This window comes from Pristiophorus japonicus, chromosome 8, assembly GCF_044704955.1.
Source record: "Pristiophorus japonicus isolate sPriJap1 chromosome 8, sPriJap1.hap1, whole genome shotgun sequence".
Taxonomy (NCBI): Eukaryota; Metazoa; Chordata; class Chondrichthyes; family Pristiophoridae; genus Pristiophorus; species Pristiophorus japonicus.
This window is the reverse complement of record NC_091984.1, coordinates 216,278,154-216,293,294: the sequence shown is the minus strand read 5'-3', so window position 1 is coordinate 216,293,294 and position 15,141 is coordinate 216,278,154. Positions and strand designations below refer to the sequence as shown.

Below are 15,141 nucleotides of genomic sequence, written 5' to 3'. Positions count from 1 at the left end.
GAACTGAGAGTTCCATGGGGGATTGTAGCACAGGAAGAGTTTACAGAGATGGGGGTGGCATGAAGTTATAGAGAGATTTAAACATTAGGGTAAGAATTTTAAATTTGGGGCATTGAGAGACTGACCGCCAATGTCAGTGAGGACAGGGATAATGGGTGAGAATGCAATAGGATGTGAGCAGCAGGGTTTTGGATGACGCGATGTTTATGGAAGATGGCAGGCTGGCCACGAGAACATTGGAATAGTCGAGTCTAGAGGTGACAAAGATATGGATGAGGGTTTCAACAACAGGTCAGCCACTTTGGAGATCCCACAGCCTTTTACTTCAGACTGGCTTTTGGAGGTTTCAAACGAATTAAACATCCAGACTGTCGCTCGAAGCAGAACAATAAAACATGTCTGCCGTTTACGCTTTAAGTACAATTTTTTTAAATGCCCATTTGGCGTGATAAACACCCAGTTATTTTAAGCAGTTTGCTCAGTGACCATTTGATACTGGATGTAGCTTCACACAAATCATCTTGTGCCCTTTCTCTAGGTGTCTCCCCAGGAGATGGTCCAGGAAATTATCCAGATTCTGATGGAACGCGAGGACACGTGCCAACGGACCTGCTTCTCGCTTCAGCATGATGGTAACATTCTGGATAACTTTGCGGAGTTGAGAAGTGTAGAAGGACTGAAGGATGGATCGGTTCTCCGAGTTGTAGAAGGTAAAGAGAGGCACTCTGTTGCAGGATCTTAATGCCTTGGTTGATTGTCTCCAGGCTTTTACTTATTTGATACCCAGGTACTGCCTGCATGATTGACAGTGACTCATTAAAGATGTAAGGGTAGGTGTACCAAGGTGCCATGTTGTAGATTGGTTTGTACTCATGATTTCCTCACCTGTTGAATGCCTAACCTTGGCTGTGCCATCATTAGGAACGGTTGGGTGAAAGTTTCCTCGGAGGCAGTGAGACTTACTCTGGTCACAGTAGTGTAATTCCTAGCTGCAAGTAGTAGAGAAGCCTGGATACGGGTCACCTGCCCATGTTTTCAGCTGGAGATGGTGTATTGTATATGCAGATCAAAGAGGTCTGTGAGATGGGGAAGGAACCTCGTGGACTGATTTTGAGGACCGAACCAAAATATATGGAGAAGTTAAAGTGAGGAGAACTGCTAGAATGAGTTGTAATTGAATAGCAAGACTTGTCTGTATTTCCATGGTGTTTGTAGATATCCATTATATATTAAAAGTGGTGAGTGCTCTCCAAATGCCTTAGGTACTGCTGTAAATATAACGTTATGTGACTGGACCAAACGTTGAGTAATCCCAAGGAATTCTTTGCTTAACATAAATAGTGGTAGTGGCTTCTCAAGAGCTGTAAATCAACAGTTGAAATTGGTTTCCGGGTTTTTTTTTAGAAAATCTGTTGTGAAAACCCATATGCCAAAGTACACCTGAGAATTCCTGAATTCCAACCCCGCACCACAAAATCGAAAGTAAAACCAGAAATTTTGGATGGAAAATGTAAGAGGGATGCAAAACGAGTCAGATGAAAATGGGGAAAAAATTGCAAAACTCAGCTGCTGCTGAGCATGAGAAGACCAAGGAAGTAGCCACTGGACATCATTAGCGTTGGTCTAGGAAAGGGAAGATAAAGCATACAGTGAAACAAGACAGCTGCTATAATGGAATGTAGTCTCTTAATTGTTCAAAAAATAATCAATGCACCGCCATAGCTGCTGGTCTCAATACCTCCCTCGTGCCAAAGATGAATCTCAAACCCTCACCACAATGAGCACCAATTGCCAGCACCCCCCCGCCCCCCTCCTCCCCACACAGCTGAACAGAAATCCTCTATCTTCACTGTGGAGGTGGAAAGATTAGTATTGCACTTGAATAACTCTCCCTGTTCCTGTTCTTCCAGTTTGAACAACCCACTTTTTTAAGAAAGATTAAAGAAAAGTTCTGTGAATAAACTGCAGTGATTGTGACCAAGCTTGATTTTAAACATGGGACAGGAGTCGGCCATTCAGCCTCGCGAACCTGTTTCGCCATTCAATTAGATCATGGCTGATCTGTATCTTAACTGCATCTACCTGCCTTGGTTCTGTAACCCTTGATACCCTTGCCTAAAACATTTCTATCAATCTCAATTTTTATATTTTCAATTGATCCTACCCCCAGCCTCAACAGTTTATTAGGGGGAGAGAATTCCAGATTTCCACTACCCTTTGTGTGAATAGAATTGTTGTTCTTCTGGAGTTCTGCAGTTGTAAGGTGGAGCCACATTGTGCTCTGGTACAGCATTAAAATGACTTCCTTTCTGTTTCTTTTTCAGAACCATACAGTGTCCGAGAGGCTCGGGTTCACATCCGCCACGTTCAGGATCTATTGAAGAGTCTGGACCCTGCTGATGTCTATAATGGCATTGAATGTAACTCCCCTTCTTTCTTAAGCAGCATCTCTGGGGGAGATATTGGAGGTATGATCTGCACAAATATTTGGTTAAGAATCCAATTGAAGAGAAGACTGGGTAGTGCAGTGAGTGAGTGAGTTCAACAATGATGATCTTCAACATGGGATTAAATCCAGTGTAGATTGATAGGATGACAGTCTTTTCCCTTTTGCATGGTGAAATGATGGGCCGATGGGCCCCCTCCTGTGCTGCTAAACCACTTCTTTGGCAACCAATTTGTACTCTCTCTCAATCAACGAGAATGCTTGTGAACTTACGATTTATATATGTTATATCTTTTAAAATTAAGCTCTTTGTGCTGAAAGACAGATGCAAGAAACTTGGTAACATGCTAACATTACCAGTAAATTCTGTTGACCTTGAAAGCTGCATGCTAAAGCATTCCTTGTAAGAACAGAAATGTTTTATTTGTTCATGGGATGTGAACGTCGCTGGCAAGGCCAGCATTTATTGCCCATCCCTAATTGCCCTTGAGTAAGCTGCTGCCTTGAACCACTACAGTCCTTGTGGTGAAGGTGCTCCCACAGTGCTGTTAGGGAGGGCGTTCCAGGATTTTGACCTAGCGACGATGAAGGAACGGCGATATATTTCCAAGTCAGGATGGTGTGTAACCTGGAGGGGAACTTGCAGGTGATGGTGTTCCCATGTGCCTGCTGCCCTTGTCCTACTAGGTGGTAGAGGTTGTTGTGTATCTGTAAAGCATGCACTCCCATATTCTGCCACTAGGGAGCTCATCCCCTGAAGTCCCAAGGGATCCCAACATCCCTTGGGAGCACTGTATATAAGCTGGCCCCTAAGACCTATTCCTCACTCTGGAGTGTCTTATTAAAGACTGAGGTCACTGTTACTTTAACCTCCCTGTGTGCAGCCTCACCTGTGTTAGGAACACAATAACTGGCGACGAGAATACGAATCCAACGCAAAGATGCAGCAAACTGTGGGAATCCTGGAGAAGTTCTCGGAGGGTGAAGAATGTGAAGCCTATGTCGAACGGCAAGACCAGTACTTTGTAGCCAACGAGCTGGATGGAGAAGGAAGTGTTGAAAAAGGAGAGTGATCCTCCTCACAGTCTGCGGGGCACCGACCTACAGCCTCATGAAGAATCTTCTGGCTCCGGTGAAATAAGTCGTATGAGGAGCTGTGTACACTGGTTCAGGAGCATCTTAACCCGAGGGAGAGTGTGCTGATGGCGAGGTATCGGTTCTACACGTGCCAGCGATTTAAAGGTCACAAAGTGGCGAGCTATGTCGCCGAGCTAAGGCGAATTGCAGGACAATGTGAGTTTGATGGCTACCTGGAGCAAATGCTCAGAGACTTTTTTGTACTGGGCATTGGCCACGAGACCATCCTACGAAAGCTTTTGAAAGGATATAATGAGCATGGTGGATAGAGGTGTGCCGATGGATGTGGTGTATTTAGATTTCCAAAAGGCATTCGATAAGGTGCCACACAAAAGGTTACTGCAGAAGATAAAGGTACTCGGAGTCAGAGGAAATGTATTAGCATGGATAGAGAATTGGCTGGCTAACAGAAAGCAGAGAGTCGGGATAAATGGGTTCTTTTCGGGTTGGAAATCGGTGGTTAGTGGTGTGCCACAGGGATCGGTGCTGGGACCACAATTGTTTACAATATACATAGATGACCTGGAAGAGGGGACAGAGTGTAGTGTAACAAAATTTGCAGATGACACAAAGATTAGTGGGAAAGCAGGTTGTGTAGAGGACACAGAGAGGCTGCAAAGAGATTTAGATAGGTTAAGCGAATGGGCTAAGGTTTGGTAGATGGAATACAATGTCGGAAAATGTGAGGTCATCCACCTTGGGAAAAAAAACAGTAAAAGGGAATATTATTTGAATGGGGAGAAATTACAACATGCTGCGGTGCAGAGGGACCTGGGGTCCTTGTGCATGAATCCCAAAAAGTTAGTTTGCAGGTGCAGCAGGAAGGCGAATGGAATGTTGGCCTTTATTGCGAGAGGGATGGAGTACAAAAGCAGGGAGGTCCTGTTGCAACTATACAGGCTATTGGTGAGGCCGTACCTGGAATACTGCGTGCAATTTTGGTCACCTTACTTAAGGAAGGATATACTAGCTTTGGAGGGGGTACAGAGACGATTCACTCGGCTGATTCCGGAGATGGGGGGGTTACCTTATGATGATTGATTGAGTAGACTGGGTCTTTACTCGTTGGAGTTCAGAAGGATGAGGGGTGATCTTAGAGAAACATTTAAAATAATGAAAGGGATAGACAAGATAGAGGCAGAGAGGTTGTTTCCACTGGTCGGGGAGACTAGAACTAGGGGGCACAGCCTCAAAATACGGGGGAGCCAATTTAAAACCGAGTTGAGAAGGAATTTCTTCTCCCAGAGGGTTGTGAATCTGTGGAATTCTCTACCCAAGGAAGCAGTTCAGGCTAGCTCATTGAATGTATTCAAGACACAGATAGATAGATTTTTAACCAATAAGGGAATTAAGGGTTACGGGGAGCGGGCGGGTAAGTGGAGCTGAGTCCACGGCCAGATCAGCCATGATCTTGTTGAATGGCGGAGCAGGCTCGAAGGGCTGGATGGCCTACTCCTGTTCCTAATTCTTATGTTCTTATGTTCTAGAGACACTGGCCCTCAGTAAGGCCATTGCAATAGCACAGGCGTTTATGTTCACCAGTGATAACATCAAACAAATCTCTCAACACACAAGTGCTAGCAACGTTCATAAATTAACTGGAACTGTGTTTGCGAGCAGAAATGTACAGGGCAGAACCCACGAGTCTGCAACTGCCAGCAAGCCTCAGGTGACTCAGATGACTGAGTCCCCAACAAAGGATGAATGCAAGGCAATTCACATCTTGTTGGTGTTGTGGAGGCTTCCATTCAGCCTATTCATGCCGCTTCAAAGGGTATGTTTGCAAGAGCTGTGGAACAATGGGGCACCTCCAACGATCTTACAAACGAGCTGCAAGCTCTGCAAAACCTGCTAACTACCACGTGGCAGAGGAAGATCGGTCCATGGTGAATCAAAGCAATTTCGAGAGAGAGGAGGTGATGGCATGGTCAGGGATGCACACATTTTCGACGAAATGTCCACCTATAATGCTAAACGTAAAATTGAATGGCTTACCCGTAGCCATGGAACTGGACACTGACGCTAGCCAATCCATCGTGAGTAAAAAGATGTTTGAGCGACTGTGGTGCAACAAGGCATTCAGACCAACCCTGAGCCCCATCCACACGAAACTGAGAACGTACACCAAAGAGCTTTTCACTGTCCTGGGCAGCGCCATGGTCAAGGTCACCTACGAGGGCACCGTGCACGAACTGCCATTCTGGATTGTCCTGGGCAATGGCCCCACACTGCTTGGAAGGAGCTGGCTGGGCAAAATCCGCTGGAACTGGGATGACATCCGAGCGCTATCACATGTCGATGAGGCCTCATGTACCCAGATTCTTAACAAGTTTCCTTCCCTTTTTGAGCCAGGCATTGGAAACTTTTCCGGGGCGAAGGTGCGGATCCACTTGGTCCAAGAGGCACGACCCATTCACCACAAGGTGCAAGCGGTACCTCACATGATGAGGGAGAGAGTGGAAATTGAGCTGGACTGGCTGCAACGCGAGGGCATCATCTCCCCAGTGGAATTCAGCAAGTGGGCTAGCCCGATTGTTCCAGTACTCAAAAGTGATGACACGATCAGGATTTGCGGCGATTATAAAGTAACTATTAATCGTTTCTTGCTACCAATACCCACTACCTAAGGCAGACGACCTATTTGCAACGCTGGCAGGAGGCAAGACGTTCACCAAGCTCGACCTGACTTCGGCCTACATGACTCAGGAGCTGGAGGAGTCTTCGAAGGGCCTCACCTGCATCAACACGTACAAATGACTGTTCATCTACAACAGATGCGCGTTTGGAATTCGGTCGGCTGCAGCGATCTTCCAGAAAAACATGGAGAGCCTACTCAAGTCGGTACCACACACGGTGGTCTTTCAGGACGCATATTGGTTACGGGTCGGGACACCGCCAAGCACCTACAAAACCTGGAGGAGGTCCTCCAGCGACTGGATCACGTAGGGCTGCGGCTGAAGAGGTCAAAATGCGCCTTCATGGGATCAGAAGTGGAGTTTTTGGGGAGAAAGACCGCGGATGGTACTCGGCCCACAGATGCCAAGACAGAGGCTATCAGGAACCCGCCCAGGCCACAGAATATCACGGAGTTGTGGTCGTTCCTGGGACTCTTCAACTATTTTGGTAACTTCCTACCAGAGTTAAGCAACTTTTTAGAGCCCCTACATGTGTTATTGCGTAAAGGTGAGAACTGGGTATGGGGAAAAAACCAAGTAATTGCTTTTGAGAAAGCCAGAAACATTTTATATTCCAACAAGCTGCTTGTATTGTATAACCCGTGTAAAAGACTTGTGCTAGCATGTGACGCGTCGTCGTATGGAGTCGGGTGTGTATTACAACAAGCTAACGTTGCGGGGAAGTTGCAACCTGTCGCCTATGCTTCCAGGAGCTTGTCTAAGGCCGAGAGGGCCTAAGCATGATTGAGAAAGAGGTATTAGCGTGTGTGTTCGGGGTAAAGAAAATGCATCAGTACCTGTTTAGCCTCAAATTTGAGCTGGAAACCGATCACAAGCCCCTCACATCCCTGTTCGCTGAAAACAAGGGGATAAATACTAATGCCTCAGCCCGCATACAAAGGTGGGCACTCGTGCTATCAGCGTATAACTATACCATGCGCAACAGGCAGGCACCAAGAACTGTGCGGATGCTCTCAGTCGGCTACCGTTACCCACCACGGGGGTGGAAATGGCGCAGCCTGCAAACTTGTTGATGGTGGCACAGCCCGCAGACTTGTTGATGGTCATGGAAGCGTTTGAAAATGATAAATCACCTGTCACGGCCTGCCAGATTAGGACTTGGACCAGCCAAGATCCTCTGCTGTCCCGAGTAAAAAAAAAACTGTGTACTGCATGGGAGCTGGGTCAGCATCCCCGTTGAAATGCAAGAGCTAATCAAGCCGTTCCAGCAGCGAAAGGACGAGCTGTCCATTCAGGCAGACTGCCTGTTGTGGGGTAACTGCGTAGTACTACCAAAAAAGGGCAGGGAGACGTTCATCTCGGACCTCCACAGCACACACCCGAAAAAATAATGATGAAAGCGAGAGCCAGATCTCACGTGTGGTGGCCCGGTATCGAATCTGACTTAGAGTCCTGTATACGGCAATGCAGCAGGAATGCAACGCGCCCAGAGAAGCACCACTAAGTTTGTGGTCCTGGCCATCCAGACCATGGTCAAGGATCCATGTCGACTATGTGGGCCCGTTTCTCGGTAAAATGTTCCTGGTGGTGGTGGATGCTTTTTCAAAATGGATTGAATGTGAAATAATGTCGGGAAGCACCGCCACCACCACCATTGAAAGCCTGAGGGCCATGTTTGCCACCCACGGCCTGCCTGACATACTGGTCAGTGACAACGGGCCATGTTTCACCAGTGCCGAATTTAAAGAATTCATGACCTGCAATGGGATCAAACATGTCACCTCGGCCCCGTGTAAACCAGCCTCCAATGGGCAGGCAAAGCGGGCAGTACAAACCATCAAACAGAGCCTTAAACGAGTCACAGAAGGCTCATTCCAAACCCGCCTGTCCGAATTACTGCTCAGCTACCACACGAGACCCCACTCACTCACAGGTGTGCCCCTGGCTGAGCTACTCATGAAAAGGACACTTAAAACCAGACTCTCGCTGGTTCACCCCAACCTGCATGATCAGGTAGAGAGCAGGTGGCAGCAACAAAATGTAAACGATGGTCACGCCACTGTGTCACGGGATCTGAATGACCCTGTGTATGTGCCAAACTATGGACATGGTCCCAAGTGGATCGCGGGCACAATGATAGCTAAAGAAGGGAGTAGGGTGTTTTTAGCCAAACTAGACAATAGACAAATTTGCAGAAAGCACCTGGACCAAACGAGGCTGCGGTTCACAGACTGCCCTGAACAACCCACAGCAGACACCACCTTTTTCGAGCCCACAACACACACCCAAAGGATCAACGACACCACGCCAGACCAGGAAATCAAACCCATCACGCCCAACAACCCAGCAAGGCCAGGCTCACCTAGCAGCCCTGCAGTGCCAAGAACACATCAGCCCAGCGAGGGCACAGCCAACACACCAGAACAGACATATGTACCGAGTCGGTCCACCAGGGAAATAAAGGATCCCGACTGCCTCACCTTGTAAATAGTTTTCACTTTGACTTTGGGCGGAGGGAGTGATGCTGTGTATCTGTAAAGCATGCACTCCCATGTTCCGCCACCAGGGAGCTCATCCCCTGAAGTCCCAAGGGATCCCAGCATCCCTTGGGAGCACTGTATATAAGCCAGCCCCTAAGGCCAGTTCCTCACTCTGGAGTGTCTTATTAAAGACTGAGGTCACTGTTACTTTAACTTTTCTGTGTGCAGCCTCATCTGTGTTAGGAACACAATAAAGGTCACTGGTTTGGGTGGTGCTGCCGAAGAAGCCATGGCAAGTTGCTGCAGTGCATCTTATAGATCGCACCCACTGCTGCTACAGTGCGCCGGTGGTGGAGGGAGTGAATGGTGGATGGGATACCAATCAAGCGGGCTACTTTGTTTTTCATGGTGTCGCGCTTCTTGAGTGTTGTTGGAGCTGCACTCATACAGGCAAGTGGAGAGTATTCCATCACACTCCTGACTTGTGCCTTGTAGATGGTGGAAAGGCTTTGGGGAGTCGGGAGGTGAGACACTCGCCGCAGAACACCCAGCCTCTGACCTGCTCTTATTGCCACAGTATTTATATGGCTGGCCCAGTTACATTTCCGGTCAATGGTGACCCCAGGATGTTGATGGTGGGGGATTCGGCGATGGTAATGCTGTTGAATGTCAAGGGACAGTGATTAGACTCTTTCTTATTGGAGATATTCATTGTCTGGCACTTGTGTGGCACAAATGTTTCTTGCCACTTATCAGCCCAAGCCTAAATATCGTCCAGGTCTTGGTGCATGTGGACATGGACTGCTCCATTATGTGAGAAGTTACGAATGGAACGCTACAATGGTTCCCACTCCATCATCATCATAGGCAGTCCCTCGGAATCGAGGAAGACTTGCTTCTACTCTAAAAATGAGACCTTAGGTGGCTGAACAATCCAATACGAGAATCACAGTCCCTGTCACAGGTGGGACAGATAGTCTTTGAGGGAAAGGGTGGGTGGGACTGGTTTGCCGCACACTCTTTCCGCTGCCTGCGCTTGATTTCTGCAAGCTGTCGGCGATGAGACTCGAGGTGCTCAGCGCCCTCCCGGATGCACTTCCTCCACTTAGGGCCATCTTTGGCCAGGGACTCCCAGGTGTCAGTGAGGATATTGCATTTTATCAGGGAGGCTTTGAGAGTGTCCTTGAAACGTTTCCACTGCCCACCTTTGGCTCATTTGCCCTGAAGGAGTTCCGAGTAGAGTGCTTGCTCTGATCATATGGTGACTGGCTCTTCTTTACAACTGAGCATAAATAACTTGGTGAATAACTTATAGTGGCTGACGGGAGCCACTCTTGGTAATAACTTTTAAACAGCATTAACTTCTTTTTCCTAAGTTTCAATATGTGGTTCACATTCTTTTAAGGAAACATGAACATGCCCCAGCTTCCCAGGGGAAATGTAAATACAATTTTTTTCCCCTTCTAGATATGTCTGCATCTGGAAAGAGGAAAAGGCGTTCTGTTTCGGATCAGCCGCTCGACAATATTGACTATTCTCCTCCAGAATATATTTTGCCAGGATCCAAAGATCGACCTCTCTCGCTTCTACAACCACTAACCATGGATTACAAGGTGCATTTATGAGGAAAATATTGTTCCCTGCAACAGAGTGAAATAATGTTTGTGTATTAAAACCGAATCAGCTGCTATGTTTAGAAGTGCTCTGTTGCTGTTGTTTTTGAAGAAGCATTCAGGAATTTCTGGTTAGACAAGGTTGGGCGGGATCGGAGAATGATGTGATGTTTCAGAAACAAGGCTGTTGTACGAAGCTAGTGTAATGTTCACAATGACTGTCCTCTGAACAGTGTTGGAGTTCTGGTCTTGCTGCATTATAAATTTAGCAAACTAACTCGTTGCCGTCTTTCCTGATTCTTCTTCCAATTGAGAAATTAAGTTGGTTGTCGTGTCCGTATCCTAGGATAGAATTCTCTTGGCAGAAGTTGATAGAAATCCTAATTCGGGTACCTATTACCTTAACTGGTTCGTCCTTTTCCCTGAATTCAGTGGGGAGGTGGGGTTTGCTAATGGATACCCTCTCTGTAGCCCCTGCAGTGCCTGAAGTCTCTGATGATGAGTGGGTGGAACCCTCCGCCTGGTAACCGTAAAATGCGTGGGGATCTGATGTATCTCAACATCATCACCACGGAGGATCGTCATGTCAGCATCACTTCATCCACACGAGGCTTCTACATCAACCAGTGAGTGCAAGCCCTAAGCTCAGTGTTTCTAACGGACGTGTTCATGCAGGAAGTCTCCAAAAACTGTGAGGCAAAATTGAATCCATATGAGATGATTTCATCGTCAAAGTGTTCTCAAATGTATTCGAACGTGAAATATTAAAATCTGTCTCTGGGGACATTTTATGAAATTTATGAACGAGATTCAGAGATCCGCATCACTGCTGGGGAAATCTGTACAAAAGTGTGAGGCATAAAGACATAGAAACAAAGAAAATAGGTGCAGGAGTAGGCCATTCGGCCCTTCGAGCCTGCACCACCATTCAATATGATCATGGCTAATCATGCAACTTCAGTACCCCATTCCTGCTTTCTCTCCATACATGGGTTGTATTGTGGCTGAGGTTCTAAAGTCAAAATTCACAGAACCCTAAGAAGGATATTTTGCAACTCATAACTTATTCCCATGTGAAGAGCTATTGCATGTGCGATAATCATAGCTTCTTTCTATATCAATATTTAAACCAATGTTCATCTGTGCAAATTGTCAATCTCCTTTGGGGCCAGTGATATTACACAACAATGCTAGTTTTGTGTTGTGCGTCCACAATCACGAAGAACCAAACTCATTTTATATTGGCTCCTTACAGTATGTTTTTAATTGGGGATATAGATTCCTCTACACTACCGTTATCTATGTTTCCCCTCACCCTGCATGAGCTACGAAGCGTACACCTCCTACACTTGTGCAGCCAGCTATCTTTGTATGACCGAGACTTTTTTTTTAAATGAGAAATTGTGCTAAGTTGGGGCTAGTTTTGAGTTGTGGGTCCACAACACGAAGAACCGAGTTCAAACTGTCCAAACTCATTTTATATTGGCTCCTTACAGTATTTACAGAGATAGAAGACATCTATCCAAACCATCTGGATGGGCTTCTGAACGATGTTCCAGAGATGAACTATAGAAGTTTACGGCACGGGGGAAGCCATTCCTCCCATTATATTTGTGCTGGCTTTCTAGAGCATGTCAAAATTAATCCCCCACTCCTGCTTGCTCTGCAAACCCGTGTCTTCATCTGCTTCAAGGATTTATCCACTTTTCCCAACTGTGCCTCTTTCCTCTTGTGTCTCGACCTTTCTTTTTTAAAACCCTTTTCTTCATATGCATTCACTCAAGTCCAACTAAGCAGAGGCACAACATGTTGTCCCGAGGCCCTGTTGGTGCTGGGTGCTCTGTAGTAATTGAAATATTCATGGGGGTGAGGAGAAGCATTGAGATTTTTATGGCGAAATAGATCTCTTAATTACCCCTTTTCCCCACCCCACCCAACTAATGGCCAACTGGGTTGTCTATCAGTTGACTTGGTAGCCCACTTGACTTTCTACCTGCTTTTGTATTGATTTTGGGCTCCTGCAACCCAGGTCACCCATTGCCAGTAAGCAGCTCAAAAGATAAACCAATCAGAATTTGTTAAACAGATCGCCAGGGCGATCCATTTTTTTTTCCCTTTTTGGTTTCAGCTCCTGCTGCCAGTCTAATGGTGGCCAGCCCACACTGCGATATGTGTGCGCACTAGGTCCGTGCACCAGAGCAGGTCTCCAGTTGTCCTGGTTAACCCTTGCCACTGGATAAAGGCCTAGCTCTCAAGCCCGTGTGATGGCTGGTGTGCAACGGTCACCACACGTTAAAAACAATCCACGCACAGGCATCTTCCACCCCTTCAATTGGAGTTCAGGACTGGAATATCGTTGAAACATCTGTGAACTCATGTGGAAGCAAGTCATCCTCGTTCGAGGGACTGTCTATGATGATGATGGCCAGTAAAGGCACTGCACAAACAGCAGCATGATCGTCATGAATTTTACGCATCCTCCCGACACCCCCCCCCCCCCTTGGCTGATGTCACGATGTTGCGTTAGCATGGCGATGCGCATCTCATGACGACGGAACAGACTGATGTTCTGACGTAAATTTGTTGCACATTCGAACTGACCAGTTTGTTCGCTCCTCGGTGCGCGCGTGTATCCCCTGGGCTGCACTCTGTTGCTGGTTCACACCAAGGGCCGCAGCAGGATTCGGAAAGTGGTGCTCTTGAGCTATTCTCTCAGGATCTGGCTTGGAACATAAGAAATGAGAGCAGGAGTAGGCTGTGCGGCTCCTTGAGCCTCCTCCGCCAAGTACTTATAATACAAAAGGCCCTCTTATTCAGCTTTTCCCATATTAGGCCCTTTAGTGCGTACTCTGGTTGTAAAACAAAGCCACTAAATCTTTCCAGATGGTTAGAAAGCATAAAACTCTACATTTTTATCAGTCATAGATAAGAATAAACCTTTCTTGTTGCACCAGAGTGGTTTAATACAAAAAAATACCAACTGGATTTTTGACTCTAAAAATAGTTCACTGATAGCTGGTTGCTTGGTTACTGTGAGTGCACAGCAAATATCTGAAAGCACACTGTGCTGGATAGAAATCTTCAACAATGGTTACCTGGGTGTAACCAGCCAAAACTCTGCATTTGCATACTATATAGGACCAGTCACGTCTTGTATTCTCTGTCTCACTTTCGATCAATTTTCTTCTTTTGTGTTCTGTGTTTTTTTAATTCTTTGATTGAAGAAAATGCTGACTGTTGTTGAGGAAGCATTTCCACAGCCACTAGCAAATCTCCGGTACCTCGCTCAAATTGCATGTATCTTTGTGCGAAAACAGCGAGAATATCGGGCCAACAATAGGAGGTATCACAGCTGTTCTCGATTCCTGTCCTCACTCAAAGTGAGACAGAGAATACAAGACCTGACTGGTCCTATGTAGTATGCAAATGCACAGAGTTTTGGTTGGCAACACCAAGTTAATTATGGTGGGTGCAGGGAGCTTAACAAATGAGATTCAAGGTTTGAGAAAGAAACCGGAATGACTGAGATGGAGGCTGAATTAGAGTGGGTGAATTAGAGTCCAATCTGGCACAGAAAATGAAATGAAGAAAGGGAAAGAAAGATTGGATTAAGCGAGAGAGAAAAAAAAGTTAAAGGAAAAGTAAGAAGAAAATGTAAAATTTGAAATAAATGTTTTTAAATCTCGAAGAAGGATTTACGACAGGCAAGATGAGATTCAACAGTTTAAATTGTGCCATTTCTGGGCTGGAGAGGTTGATTGGCATTGCATTAACAATGATGTCATTTACCCTGTTAAATATGAGCCTGAACACTGTAGTGTTTAATGGGCAATGAATATGAAAATCCAGCAAGTTATTTAAAAATAATGGGGAGCTGCCATTTGTGTGAGGCAAACGGTGGAGCGGTGTAAATTGACTACCAAGTTCTGGAGATTCACAACTCATGGCATATCTCTTCTTCCCCTGGCGTTGCTAGCCAAATTGCGCATTAATAACGGTGTGCCTCGTGAATTTGCTGTTATTTTTTCAGGAAGATTTGGCCCAATGTTTTTCCTACCCAATCATTGTATCCCATGATAGTGCAGGCCTATTGCCGGTGTGAATGATTAACTGGGGGAGATTTTCCCTGAGTAACTCTATGGGGTGGGACCAGGAGGTTGGTCAGGGAACCATTTTTACCAACCCTCCCGTGGCCTACTGACAATTGTTGAATTGTCCACTAGTAGTGACGGGCTCTGCTGAATACGTTGGGGGTAATGTGGATAGGTGTAATTAAATGACACGTCAGCGATGAGCAACATCCTACGATGTATCTCCTGTCATTACCACCCTAGCAATGTTGCTGAACTTGAATGTCTCTGTACATCTTGGCGTACATTGACTATGGTGGGTGGAGGAAGATTTGCATCTAATCTCTCTCCCCAAAGGAGTTGATTGCACTTCCTCTGTCTCCAGATTGATCCGGGCAAGCATGCAATCCCAGATGTCGAGTATGAGAGAATTTGGTGCCAGGTAGAAAGTAAAAAAATATCACATATAAGGGAACCAGAGAGTGAAGGAAGTGTCGCCTCACAACTAGTCTCTTAATCCAAGAATGTTGCACTAACCATACCAGTCCTTTCCTTTCTATACCCTGCAGTAAAAGCTGCTTGTCTTGTGTTGTATTCTAAATTAGATCAACTGTGGATGTGTTTAACCCAAAACCGGACATTCCAAGCCTGCTGTGTCACTCACTGGTGGATCTTCTGAATCAAATTAGCCCGATATTTAAGAAGAACTTTTCAACATTGCAGAAGAGAAGGTATGTCTGGAGCTAATGAACAGTGTCT

The 15,141-nt window shown here is 46.2% G+C and overlaps 1 protein-coding gene across 3 annotated transcripts in view; it reads left to right on the top strand.

Moving 5' to 3' along the window:
* Positions 1 to 15,141, top strand: part of LOC139268989 (clustered mitochondria protein homolog) — a 93,983-nt gene that overhangs the window by 25,881 nt on the left and 52,961 nt on the right. For all 3 annotated transcript variants that reach the window (XM_070887908.1, XM_070887906.1, XM_070887907.1), the window contains 5 exons: positions 539 to 710; positions 2,325 to 2,468; positions 10,167 to 10,312; positions 10,784 to 10,938; positions 14,988 to 15,113. In XM_070887908.1, coding sequence (XP_070744009.1) covers positions 539 to 710; positions 2,325 to 2,468; positions 10,167 to 10,312; positions 10,784 to 10,938; positions 14,988 to 15,113 — 743 coding nt within the window. The remainder of the gene's footprint in view (positions 1 to 538; positions 711 to 2,324; positions 2,469 to 10,166; positions 10,313 to 10,783; positions 10,939 to 14,987; positions 15,114 to 15,141) is intronic.